The sequence below is a fragment of the Bombus bifarius genome, unplaced genomic scaffold, assembly GCF_011952205.1.
Source record: "Bombus bifarius isolate JDL3187 unplaced genomic scaffold, Bbif_JDL3187 scf7180000007973, whole genome shotgun sequence".
In the NCBI taxonomy this organism is placed as follows: domain Eukaryota; kingdom Metazoa; phylum Arthropoda; class Insecta; order Hymenoptera; family Apidae; genus Bombus; species Bombus bifarius.
Window position 1 is genome coordinate 2994407 of NW_022884359.1, and position 14094 is coordinate 3008500.

The following is a 14094-nucleotide window of genomic DNA, read 5'->3' on the forward strand; positions in this document are numbered from 1 at the left end:
TCCTCAGACGCCTGAAAATTCGATGTTCGGAGTTTTGCTTTAAAAATTGTGTTATAGTTTCTAAAAGAATCGCTTTAGCTCCGAGAAGAAATTTAATAGGTCGCGTTGTACAATTTCTAATTATCGAAAAATATTATTGCATATTTCGTGCGAAAGAAATATCGTTTGGGGGGAATACAGGGTGGTTGGAAAGGTGGTGATTCTACGCGAAATAATAAGTCGAAAATATAAAATAAAATTTTTTTTTAATTTTTCCATCGAGACAACGATCTACAGTGAGATCCGTTATAACGAGACGTGTAAAGTGCACGCGTACCGAGCGAAAATTCCAAGTCGATTTTCTCGAAAACAAGGCCTCAAACGAAAAATTTGTATTCTATATTTTCGACTTCTTTTTTCGCGTAGAATCACCCCCTTTCCGCTTGCACCACCAGTTACCAATCACCTTGTATATTCTCGATGACCTTGAGCAACCAGTTGATTTCAATCGAGCTATAGCTTTCTATTGTACGTTTGACTCTACTTATCGTTAATTAACGTACAATTGAAAGATAGCAAAGGATCGATATTTTCAAACAGCGCGTTCGATAACGTAAAACGACGTTATGTGGGATTGTGCCTCGAACGCATTCCTGGTAGTTCGTTAACAAGAGCGTGGCTGCCGACTGTATAATAAGAACCGGAGAAGGAAGGCGAAAGTACTCGGGCGGATTTTTTCTTCCTTGATAAATATAAGAGGGAACATCCTGTCTACAGGGTTTCTAAGACTATGCCAAGCCCTGTTAGACTGCATCTGGTTATTACCATAATCGGCCATTACACTTGTACATTCATGTACGCTTATATCATGTGACGTCGATAATTTCGAGGATTAAATTGTTTTTATTTTTATACACGGTTTGAAAAATGTTTAGACTCGACTGACGGGTGATTGTACGTGGAAAAATAAGTCGGACAGGAAAAATAAAATTTGTTCGTCCTCGTTTTTCAGAGGATCGAGTTTGAAAATTTGTCAAGTAGACTTAAACTTGGCTAAATACCGACTAGGTACGAGCAAACAATTAATAGAAGGCTATTATGGAAGATGGAAAAATGAAAAATAGAATTTTTTTATTTCAGGTCTCATTTTCAAGGAAATAAAGTTTGAATACGTTTAGTAGAGGACGGTAAAGAAAATTTATTTTTCTCGAAAACAGAACATCTTATAACAAAATTTTATTTTATATTTTTTACTTGTTTTTGCATGTAGTTTAACCTTCTGTCGATTATTTGCTCCTGCTCAGACCGTAATTAGTTAGTTAAGTTTAGATATACTTGTCAAATCTTCAAACTCGATCTTCTCACAAACGAAGCGTCATATGAAAAAATCTTATTCCTTCCTTTCGACTGCTTTTCGCATTTGAAATCATCTCCCAATTGATTGTCCATCCACAAGCCGCGGGACAATGTATAATGTTTTCCAACTCTCTGATTACATTCTTCTCGAATTGTATTCATGTACGTAATTTCGACGTAATTTCCAAAAGTCATCGATCTTTAATGCTTCCCAACTCTTTTATCGTCTTTTATCTTCCCAACATTCTTAGTATAATAATTTCTTCTTCAATCCCCAAAAATCTCCCATACACTGTGTCACGTTCCAATCTTATTAATTTCTAATCCTCTGCAATTCCTTCGTTGCTTCTTCCTTTCCTAATATTTTTCCTCGTTCCTCTCTGAATTTCAAGGCATCGTGCACACTCACGATCAGTAAGAAAAGAAGTGGAAAAAAGCAGCAAAAATAAATATCGATACAATCGTCTTAACAAGTGACTTCGTTAAACTATCCGAAGGAAGTGGCCGCGACGATAATTAGATTCACAGAAAAACGTTAGAACAATCGTTCATTCATCAGCAGTGAGAGATTGTTGAACGTATTATACGAAGACACGGTTTCCTGCAGTTGTGCGTGTTCCACTGGACAAGTATTTATAGTTTTCGACTTCTCGTCTGGCTGCTGCACCACCGGAAACCGGCTGATTATATTTAGAAAAAGACTTGACTGAACGTAGAATAACAATTCTGCTCGCGTTTGTCGAGAGGATCGCCATTGGTGAGTGCCAGCCATCCTCTTTCCCCTCGCTTTCGAACACAATCAGAACATCCGTCGTTAACGATTCTACTCGTTAGAAAGGGAACTACGAATTCGTTGTATCAATGGCAAAGCACGGCCAATTATTTCATAGAATCGTTCCGATGGACTTTGCATTCGCGAGCCAAAGGTTATTGCTCCGCTATGCTTTTCATCTTCGCTTATCATTTTCACAACATTCTCCGAATCTCTTCTAACCAGTTCTTTACAGCTAATTAAATCGCCACAAGTAGTTAAATCTATATTTCATAGATTTTCATTCGTAATTTTATTTTAGCACTATCTCGTAATTATATTAGGTTGCCCGAAAAGTTTCTTTCGTTTCATAATGTGATAATAGATGAACAATAATTTCTGTTTTATATTATTTTATTGAATTAAGTATGCTCCATTTCGTTCTATTTCTATTATTATGTTCGTGCATAATTCAATAAATTAATATAAAGCAAAACGCATTATGCGTCTATTATTTCCTTACAAAACGAAAGAAACTTATCGGACAACCTAATATGTTAGGATTATTATTGGAAGGGAGTATTTGTACGATCATCTGATAGAGATTTTTCGATTCTTCTTGCAAAGGAAAAAATCTGATTTATGCATAGCTTTGTAACTTAAGGAAGGACTAAATTTTTGTGATAGAATTTTCATACGGGGATTTTGAAAGGATTTTTTGAAATTTACTGTACGATGAACAAAAATAGTGGCACGGACCAGGTGTTTCCACGAGGTACTGTTTGTTGCATTTACCGATACACTATCGATCATTGGTTCACATTACGTAAATCCAACAGTAAAATATAACCATTATGCGTCGTTCATAGAATTCACATTCGCAAACATGGAAGCGAATTAATTTTCAAGCAACGTGCTATCAATCGCTAATACCATAAACAGCGCGTGCAACCAAAAGCAAAACGAAAAAGGAGATGTAACTTGAAATAAGAAAAGGAAAGAATATAAAAATAGTGCCAGAGATAATTGAGAAAGGGAAAGTATCGACTACAATTACCTAGAATTGCTACTACCATTACGTAAATTCAGTGGTAGAACATCACTGACCATTACACATCATCCATAGAGTTCACCCTAATGTTCCAACTTCTTCTGAATTCTATGTTCTTCGACAAATTAATCTACCAACATTCTGTCGATCGTTAATACCATAAACCACGCTCGTAACCGAAAACAAAAGAAGAAAAAGCGACGTGATTCGAAAGAAGAAAAGGAAGAGAAGGTAAAAGTAGCCCTAGAGTAGATTAGAGAAAGGGAAATCATCGGCTAGAATTAGGTAGTGTATCACCCGGCGGTGGTTTCGTATTAAGGATGATGAGGCAACCATAACTATCTCTTGCCAGTCGAGCCAGATGGTGTACAAAGTGGGCCCCGATCCTGGCTGCGCGTAGAAGATCCGCGAAGATCGCGCAAGGTCACTTTTTGCAAGCGCGTTCACCTCGAAAAAGAAGAGAAGAGAAAAGATGCCGACGATGGACCACCGGATGTGGATCATCGACGATTTTCTTGGTACACCATACCGGTCGTTTATTGCGCGATTAAAATCTTTTAACGGTCATCGAACGATCCAATTCGTTGCGGCCTCAAGAGAAAAAGGTGGTGTGAACCTTTCGGAGGGCCAACTTCCGGCGAAACTTTTTCCAGATCTGCGCAGCGGGAGAAAAAATTTAATTTACGATTGCCATTTATGACGGCGATTTCCGACGCAACTTGTCCGACGTTTTTTTCTAAGAGACAAGATTTTGTTTGCAGCAAGAGGGTTTCACCTTTTTTCAAGGATGGATCTTTCCGGTGAAACTTGTCGGGGAATTTTTGCAGAAGATGTTTTATCCATGTGATCATTAGTCGGAGGAAAATTACAATTTTTTCCGAGCCCCTTCGCCGATGGAAAAATTTAACTCGTAACTCAAATAAGGATTTCAGATTGAACAATTTTTTCGTCATACGTTCGGAATATTTTTCGAAAAAGGGAAGGTTTATATTTACGAAATTGTAGGATTTTCATTTCTGAATATAATGAAGGAAAGCTTCTGTTGAAATTTATTCGTGCTTTTACATAACAAAAAATTGTAGGAAAATAGAGTCCACTGTTTCAATGGAACTTTCTTGTAAAGATAATTATTCCTAATCAAAATTTGAAGATGATTTCAACTCGTGTCAATCGTGTCTTGTTATAGCGTTAGTGAAATTTCAAGAAGTTTTTGCACCCGTAAAAATTGCCTACGATTGCTTACATTTTTTCCTGTAAACGTATTCGATGTAAATCGTTCGAAGTATTTCGCAGATTCGTATGTTAGCCCATCTTTGGCGAATTATATGAAAAAAGTTAATTAATTTCAGAAGCTATACATAACGTTAGCATGATTGTTTCGCGAAAGTTTCACCGTGGCCACGTTACAATTTGGCGAACTAGTGGTATCCGAAAGGAAGCGAAAGACCTCGTTCTTCCTCGCGATTTTCACCTCGTAGACCGGCTTCAGAAAGCGTGAAGCCGTGTGTTATGCCTCGTTGCAATCGATCGTCTAGTTATTCAATAGATGAAGACGAGCTGCCTGTTGCGTGCCATATTTTTTTCGTTAAAGGATACGATTATTACGGTTACCGTGTACGACGCTGCAAAGAAGAAAGTTTCGAAATAATTATTACTGGACGTGAAATTGTAAAGTTCTCTCGTAATATCGTGATACGTATACCATTTTTAGTAAATCAACGGTACAATTATACGTTATTATATATCTATAACTAAAGATATAAAACATTGAGTCTGATCAAAAGCAATTTAATCGTAAATAAAAACAAGTTTCACAAATGGCATATATGGGGCGGAATACGTAAAGATTGCTCGCGATACACGTAGCTTATATGGAAATACAGTTTATAAAGTTCCGCTTACATTAAAAGTTATTAATATCGTACTGGAGCAATGAACGTTTATATAGCAGAGTATAGTATCTCTCATAAGTAAAGCAGAAGATTTAAAAAATTATACAAATTTACAAAAATAGTGGTAACTTGTTAATAAAAATAACGCAAAATTTATGATAAAAATAACAAAGATTTGTATGGTATGTTAATTAAAATTTAATTTCATTGTATTTAGTTGAATAAAATATAAATAATATTTTCGTGAGTCTCTCTCTTTCTTTCACACACGTACACACGTATTGTCTATTTGAAAGATATTTGATAGGAATTCTTTAGTGAATTATATGAAAAGGAAACTAGCGAATATCTAAATACTTTTGAATGGTAGTGTATCTGTACGAGACGCTTGATGAATATGCGTAAGTATGAAAGCAACGGTTTATGAAAGCAGAAATTCGAAGACTGAAACGGGCAAGTTACACATTGCCGAGTATTAGCTGATGCAATTAAACAACCTGTTTCGGGTTATTCCGTCACGTTATCCTGCTATTCTTTCGCGCGGTCTTTCATTCAAGCGTATGCAGGTCGCTGCGGAAAGGGAGGGGAAAAAATGAAAGAAAGGTTGATGAACACAAAAAGCATCAGAGGCAATTATAAAGGAACACGTGATCACGGTAAAACAAGAGTCCCGGCTAATAGCGTGTTTCCGGTTTACGAAGGTAAGCTACGTAGCAACGAGGTAACCGTAGGTACAACTCGCGTGAAAGGTAAAAACCGAGCCCTAATCAAGATCAAAGCACAGGTAGAACAATTTCAGCGATTTTAAACGACCTTACGCTCGATAGGGGTTTTCAACGATACCGCTCGTACGAGAAAAATCAATTATCGAAGGAATTTGGAACACGTTTGTTGCGAAGATACCTAAATAAATTTTCGAGGGACTGAACATCTGGTATAATTTACGAATTATAGGAGACAAATGTGAAAGGAGTATTAAATTTCGAATACCAAGTAGACGATTTTTCCAGAATTAAATAATGAAAATTATTATATTATTATTATATTATATTATTATATTATTATATTATATATATAAAATTACGAATTATAGGAGACAAATGTGAAAGGAATATTAAATTTCGAATACCAAGTAGACGATTTTTCCAGAATTAAATAATGAAAATTGAATATCGAACTTTTTTATTTTTGGCTACTGTACATCGAGTACTAAATAAATTGTTACTAACTACCAGATAATAATCAATTTTCTAATTGCCATCGAAGATTCTAATTACATATCGAATACCGAATTTACCAATTTACTGAATAACGAATATTAAATTTAACGCTCTTCAAGAGGCGAGTATTCAATTTTTCGAAAACCGAATATCAAATTTTGAGCATGGAATTCCCCACAAGTGGAATACCAAATTTTCTAAAATCTAAATACCAAAGTTTCTAAAAGCTGAATACCAAGTTTTCAGTGTCGAACTTCTCAAGAGTCGAATATCAAATTTTCCAAAAGCCGAATACGAAATTTAGAATGCCGTACTCGCCAGAGCGAAATCCGAAATATCAAAAGCCAAATACTAAGTACTAACTTGATAACTGGAAATATCATCGCCGTATACGTGAAAAACGAGAATTTCCTACTATCCTAGGAAAGAAGATATTTATATCCGCTCTTAGCGGAAAAGGTTGCAGCAGCCGAGCACCAGTATCCATTTGTCTCATCGGTGAGCCTGGAAATAAGTAGGATATAATTTATAGTGGGCATCGTGTTTCCAACTGCACTTGCTGCACTCATTATCGCCCTGGAATACCCGTTCTTCCACGCCAGAGAAGGTAGCATCCGCGTGTTGTGTCACGCGAAGTGCATCGAACAAACGTCTTAAATAAATTCCGCGTGAGGCGAAAGAAATGGATCGAAGATTTATAATTCACGGTCAACTCGACCGGCACGACGATTCCAGAGGCACGCGATATTGTACTTCGCGTTTCTTTCGCTTCTTCTGCGTCCTTAATCATGATTAAACGATCCTTAAAAAGTTCCTATTGTTTCGCTAATTTTGTTCGTTCTTCGTTTTTACTTTACGATTATTCTTTCTATTATTCCTTCTTCTGTTCCAAATATTCTCATCATACAATGGCTACAAAAATTATTTGCACGTACCTTCATCTTTCAATGAAACACTTTTTTATCAGATTCTACATTTCGTTTTCATAATATCAAATTTTTGTAATCGCATGAAAGCGCGTTGCTAAAGACGTTAGGAAACTCAATACGCTTGGATTCAATTAATTAATATGCGAACGCTGTAATAAATACGACAATCGTCAGATACCAAATATTAAGCGTTGAATGTTAAAGATACCAAGAGAACGCAGCAAGAGATAGAAAATAAATGTGAGGCTGAAAACGGTACTTAATTCTCCTATTACAACTTATAACTTACAGTTGTTAAGTACTAAATACGGTACATTAAATACCGAATGCGGAATAGGAAATATAATTAAAGTATATTTTTACGCGAAGAATCCAGGAAGAGGGAGAAAAGATTCGAATCTGAAAACGGGTAACTCAACACCGTGACGTAACAAGGAAAGAGCCAGCTTAGCTCCCTGCCTAACAGGCGACTATAATAAAAGAGAATCCGTGAATAACGACGGTCACGTTGAACTCTATTTAACTTGGCGAACTCGTAGAGAAGAAGGTGCGCCGGTACCTACTCTCATGGGATCAACGCGGCGTTATGAGTCCTCGTTGGGGTTTGGTTCTCAGGAACCTGAGACCACTGAGTTTAGTCGTATATAATGCACAGAGGAGAACGCGACAAGCACCGCGAGAAGGAATGCGAGGAACAAGCTGCTTTGCTAAAGGCATTACGCCCCTCCTTCGTTCCGGGGCACACACGTACAGCCACAGCCCGTTTATACACATTGTCTCTTTTTCCTCTCTACCCAAGAGGTCGTCTCTTTCCTGTGTCCAGCTTTCTTTCTATTTGCCCCTTAACTCGAAACCTCTTCCCACTGATCAGCTGTATACCTTGTCGAAGGGGCCAATGGGTCCCTCGTTTGCCTTTCCAAAGGGACTATTTTTCCTGTTAAGTGGTAAACGCACATTCCTATTTGGCTAATGGTACACGACTCGTGTCTCGAGGATTTTTGAAAAGGGTACATCACCTGAGATACCTAAAAATAATCAGAGATAAAAAGCAACAATTATTTAAAAAAGAAATGCGTCTCACAGATTTTTATGGTTAATTTCATTCAGAAAGTCGTTTTTTTTTTTTTTTTGAGAAAAAATGTTACCGTTGATTCCAAATATTTAGTACCTCACGTTCAAGGAGAAAGAAAATTATACCTTGTATTCGACACTCTATATTTCATATTCAGTCGTCAAGAAATTGATTTAAGTACACACTTCCTCGAGAAATCTGTCCTAAATTGCTTCAAGAATAAATTTTCCCCCTTGCGAGGAAGTTTGGTCTCACTCGGTCATTAAGGAACACTGACGTAATGACAGTAATCATATTGTTGCTTATCCTAGAATCATCTCTGGTCTAGGTGACGACTGTATTTTATCTGATTTTCTTCGCTAGAATTCGTGTAATTAGAACTGTCCTACGCTTCCGGATGTTAGTCGATCCCCTTTATATTTTTGTTTTATTATCGGTCGTATTTTCTTTCTATAGGATGGTCGACCGTGTAAAGATCGATGTTTCAATGTTTCTGAGCGGATAAGTAATTGTAGTAATTAGGCCGACGATATCAATTAACACCGTTCATTATATGTATGTTATGTAAATCCCGTTTTAATCAGGTGCAACGGAAGAGACACGTTCAGATGAGTCATCTACTTGTCCGTGCTTGTGAACACGACTCCCAGACGGCCGTAAAACACTGTCGTTCAGATTTAGACTCACGTACATATTCCACTCTTGATAATTTGCACACGCCCACTGAATATTAAAGCTACATGTGTTAACCCGCCCACATTCCATATCTTTCCTATTGCACATTTCAATAAGATATCTGCTCGAGAGTTCATTGAAATTTTATTGTTATTCGATGTTTAATATTTGATATTCGATATTCCTAATCATTCGCTGTTACTATCGGTAATACAAGATGATAATTGTCCCGAAAATTTCTATAGAAAAAGTCAGTGCCAAAATGGTAATTCCTATTTAAATGGTGATCAGTAAATTCAAAGTAGAAATTTTTCAAAAAATTCACCGACCAAAACACGACGGAATATTTTTTGTTTACCGATGACGAGAATATTTTCTGGTTACCGATAACCATTATCGATATCGATGGAATTGTTTTTGTTCAACGATAACTGTTACCAGTGACGAAATTTTGTTTCATTACCAGCAACCATTATCAATGACGGAATATTTTTTGATTAGCAATAACCATTATCGATGATGGAATTGCTTTTGCTTCTCAATAATCGTTACAAATGACGAAATTTTTCTTTGGTTTCCGACGGCCATTATCGATGACGGAATCTTCTTTATCACCGGTAAACTATTATCGTTGATGGAATATTTCTTTGGTTGCTAACAAACCATTATCGATAATAGAAATTTCTTTTGTCATCGGTAATCATTATTAATAGCGGATTATTTTTTAGTTATCGGTAACCATTATGGACGATGGAATTATTTTTGCTTAGCATTAATCATTAACGATATCGGAATTCATTTTTATTAACAGTGACCATTATAACGATGGAATATTTTTTCGTTAACAGTAATCATCATCGATGATGAAATTGTTTTTGGTTAAGACTAACCATTATCGATGACAGAATTTTTTCATTATTATCAGTATTAATGTAATAACATTATTAACGTAATAATATCACACTATTAACGAAGGAATATTTTCTGACTACCGATAATCTTCATCGACGACCGAATGTTCTCTTTTAATTACCGATAACCATTACCGATGACGAAATTAAAAGAGAACATAGTCGGGAAGGTAAGTGGTGCGCCACGTGAACGGGCAACAGGCGAAATGGAATGAAAGAAGCGATACATAGTATGTATTATGTTTCGTTGCAAAGTTTTGCCCGGTGGTCCACCTGTCAGCGTAGCACCTGCCTTCGTAACCACTTAATGCCAACGCTAATGACCATTCATGGATCGTTGGCTGCACGACATGTGGGCAATAAGGTGGAATGCGATTTATTCACCGTGTTAATATGGACAATATTAAACAACTGGTTGGTAGTCTCCTCTACATTTCCTTATGCCCTCTTTTCCTCTTTTCATTTTTTAAAAGATAATTAACCGAGGGGAGTGGATCGATCAGTTGGCGTTGAATCGAGCAATTAGCGGGGAACTTGTTGCGTTCCCGTGTCGAATAACGTTTCGCGTTTTGTTGGAATTACCTTTTAACCCGTGGCTGATACGATTTAACGTTACACTAACATTTTAATAGAATTTTAATAAAATGATTTGTTTAGCTTGCGAGATGGGAAATAAAGTGAAAATAACGTTTTCTTCAAAACGTACGCTTGAATTAAATTGTCCAATAAATAATTATATATTCGTTAGTGAAAATTTAGCGAGTTTCTATTAAGTTATTAATATTTATATCTTCCAGAGCAATGTATTTCTGTTAATTTTCATAGCATGTTTCTCTTAATAATTTGGATTTTGCTTATTTATAAATGTAATATATAGTTGGAAAATCTTAGAATTGTTTAAATGATAATAAAATGGTATCAACCAGGAATACGGATTCAAATAGCTTCGCCGTGTAAATTAATTAATCCGCGTAATTAGAAGATGTTAGTTGGAAATCAATTTTAATCTTGTTCTTTCACCTCGAAGGCCGTTGACATTGTACAAATTAATATCGAGGCATCTCGTTTTTAAGGTCGTTCACATGACCCTCGACTTGTTCATGGGAATTCATTTCGCAATTCTTTTAGTTTTACTCAAGTCTATTGATTTGTTCCGTGAAAACAATGAACACCGTGAAGCTAAATTAAATTTGCCTTCTAAAAATGAATTATCTTGGCAAGTGCCAAGTGTTCTGCGAATCTTATAAATAATTAAATCAACTTAGATGTAATTGTTCTACAATCTTATCTTCATCGCGTGTTTTTTAATACTCTGCAATCTCAAGAATTAATTAATCCAGCAGATATCAAAGAAATACCTTAGACAAACTAAAACAAAGAAGAAAACACTAGAACTAGTAATTTTGCTGACGAATATAAATGTTTATTGCATTCGTTATTAGAGCGCAAATGTTTATACAAATTCATATTTTTATGAACACAATTGTAGAAATGAAATTTGAACGAAGATTTCTTTAACTCGTTTAATATTATAACGAGTACTACACTTTGGATGTTTTATATATTTTTACATACGTGCATTCTGCGCAATTTTGCATCTTCAAATCTTCTATGAACGCACAGACTCATTACATTAAATCCCCTTTTAATTAGAACCTTAATTAAACACTCTATAAGTAATTAAGTAAACCAATTAAACCACGTGATATGAAAGAAGCATTTCATACTAAAATACTGTGTTTTTCAATTTTTTTTTTTTTTTGACGAATATAAATAATTTGTTCGCTATATTATCTCTTTTCAACTAGTCTCAATTAAATACTTCATCATTTAATTAAATCATTCAGCACTAAGGAAATGTTTCACACTAAAATACCGGAATTTTCAATATTTCCTATGAATATATTTCTCTACTCATTATATAAATGTTTCTTCTTTTTAATTCACGCTTCAATTAAATCACCTACAATCTGCGATCGATCTATGAATCAGGGAAGACCAGTCAATTAGATGCCAAGGTAAAATAATTTCGCTCTAAAGCATCGCAATTTTTTATCTTATTCTACAACTACGTATACATACGTTACATTAAGTAGACTAATTAATCAACTAGGTATCAAAATAGCATTTGGCCACGAATCGATAGGACGCCATAATTTCCAGCATCATTTTCTTACAAACATATTAAATCAATTAAACAATAAAACATAGCAAGTTTTAATCTTTCTACAAACGAGAGATACTTCGATAATTATACTAAACTTCTCTTTCATTGAAATAAAGTTAACCCGGGGAAACCGTATAAAGGAGCCTGTTATTTAATTTACAGATGCGACTGTAATCACGAGTGAGGACGCCCTCCAAGGGTACGACCCCCAGTTCATGGTTGGCTGTTATTTCCCCGCGGAATTTCAGGGTGAGTTCGTGACGCAGGTGAGCGGAAAGGAAGCCAGCGACACGAGCAACGAGCCCATTCAATATTCCACCATCAACATCACGTTCAACGCGATCCCCGTATGGGGCTACTGCCACAGGAGGATCGGCGATAACGTGTTGCTAATGGACAGGTGGGTCTACCTAGAAATCACCGAGTAATTTATTCCGACGACCGCTAGTCGCTACGATTTGCCCCTGTTCAGCGATAACACTTTGTCCGTTTCCGGTAACCGCTTGACCCTAACGCGGTAATGGTAATTGCCAGTTGCCTGAATCCGATTGGTAACAGCAAGTTAATATCTGTAAATGTGAAGATAAATTATTCTAGGAGAAGATCTTGGTTCTGGACTTAACAACCGTAGACAGTTGCATAAATTGTGAAGAATTTATGTTTAGTCTGCAAACAGGCGTAGTTCTATGAAAGTCAGGCTGTAACTAAATCCGTAACTGATTGTGAGTTACGGATTGCACGCTTACTTAATGCATCCTTAGGGACAGGGATGCCCCGACGTGTCTGCAGCGTGTCTGGGATGGAAATAGACCAGATCTCAGACGGTGTCGGCCTGCACTTTCTTCTTTCCCAGCTATAATTGTACCTGAGATGTAGTTAGAATTATACAAACACATTTTATTAGATTTACAAGGGTTGAAATCTATCTAATCGTAATTAATTTGCGTTTATCAAATTTTATTTTCACGCTGCAAGTACTTTTTGATTAATGTAAGAAATAGATCAGGAGATTGATAATCCAGGGTATTTTTATCCGTTGTTATTCTTCTCTGAACATTATAGAAAGTCAATTGCATTTATTTCAGATACGGTGATGGTGACTGCATCCGATGCTTCCGATTGTTAAGGAGATCACGCAACATTATTGAGGTCTTCTCTGAAGATCTGAACAGGTGCTATACTTCAGAAGCCACTGCTTTGGCCTCCTGTGATAAATTAAATTCTACGTCCGTTTTGTATCGTAAGTATAACAATTATAAACATCTACGTATAAGAACAGTTCTGAAATATTTATTATTTAATTGCTTGATTGTTTGGATAGGTACCAGGGAGATTGGAAATATCCCCATAAGAAACGAGTATTGTCCAATAACTGGCCAGTATCACTTCACGTATAATCTCAATAATGGATCTGATAAAGTCATCGAGTGTAATAGCTTCTCATCTTCCTTCAACAATTGTCCTGATGGCTCTGTTTTAAGATTACACTTCAATCGTTGTAGCTTCGAGTCTCACAGTAATTTTCTTCCTAATATTCTTGTTGTTTCCTTTCTTAGGATTTTAAATATGTTCGAAGGAGAACTTATTTGTTGTTATTTATTTTTCAGTGAATATTACGTTTAATTGCTTAGGCAACTGGCCTGGTCCAAACGGTTCTACTTATTTTGCCCTGATGGACATCAGTGGCAACTATGAAGGCAGACCACAGTATAGATGTGGAGTAAGTTGAAAATTTATTTTGTCTTTTCAATTGAGGTATATAATATGTTTCTTTAACTAAAGGATCTATTCTTTAGCTATTTCATGTTGACAATAAAAAAGGAAAAACATACATGGCTCTCAGCAGCGATTCCAGCTGTGCACAGGATTTAGATAATTCCACTAGTGGATATGAGACACTAGTCCTTAGTAAAATTCCAAATCAAAAGAAGATGCCAAATTATGTGAAGACTCACGTAGCAACGTTAGTATATTTTCTTAATTTTTTTTTTATTTACGATTTAGCATCGCATCGACATTTAGATCATTAGCGACGAGTATTTTCTTTATAGTATCCACTGATTAAGTGTTTCCGATGGTTTCGTAGTCTTT

General features: G+C 36.0%; 1 protein-coding gene across 2 annotated transcripts in view; it reads left to right on the forward strand.

The window, feature by feature from the left end:
- LOC117216509 overlaps positions 1-14094 on the forward strand; it is a 36845-nt gene that overhangs the window by 20086 nt on the left and 2665 nt on the right. For both annotated transcript variants that reach the window (XM_033463239.1, XM_033463250.1), the window contains exons 2-6: positions 12166-12403; positions 13089-13243; positions 13325-13519; positions 13611-13723; positions 13800-13966. In XM_033463239.1, coding sequence (XP_033319130.1) covers positions 12166-12403; positions 13089-13243; positions 13325-13519; positions 13611-13723; positions 13800-13966 — 868 coding nt within the window. The remainder of the gene's footprint in view (positions 1-12165; positions 12404-13088; positions 13244-13324; positions 13520-13610; positions 13724-13799; positions 13967-14094) is intronic.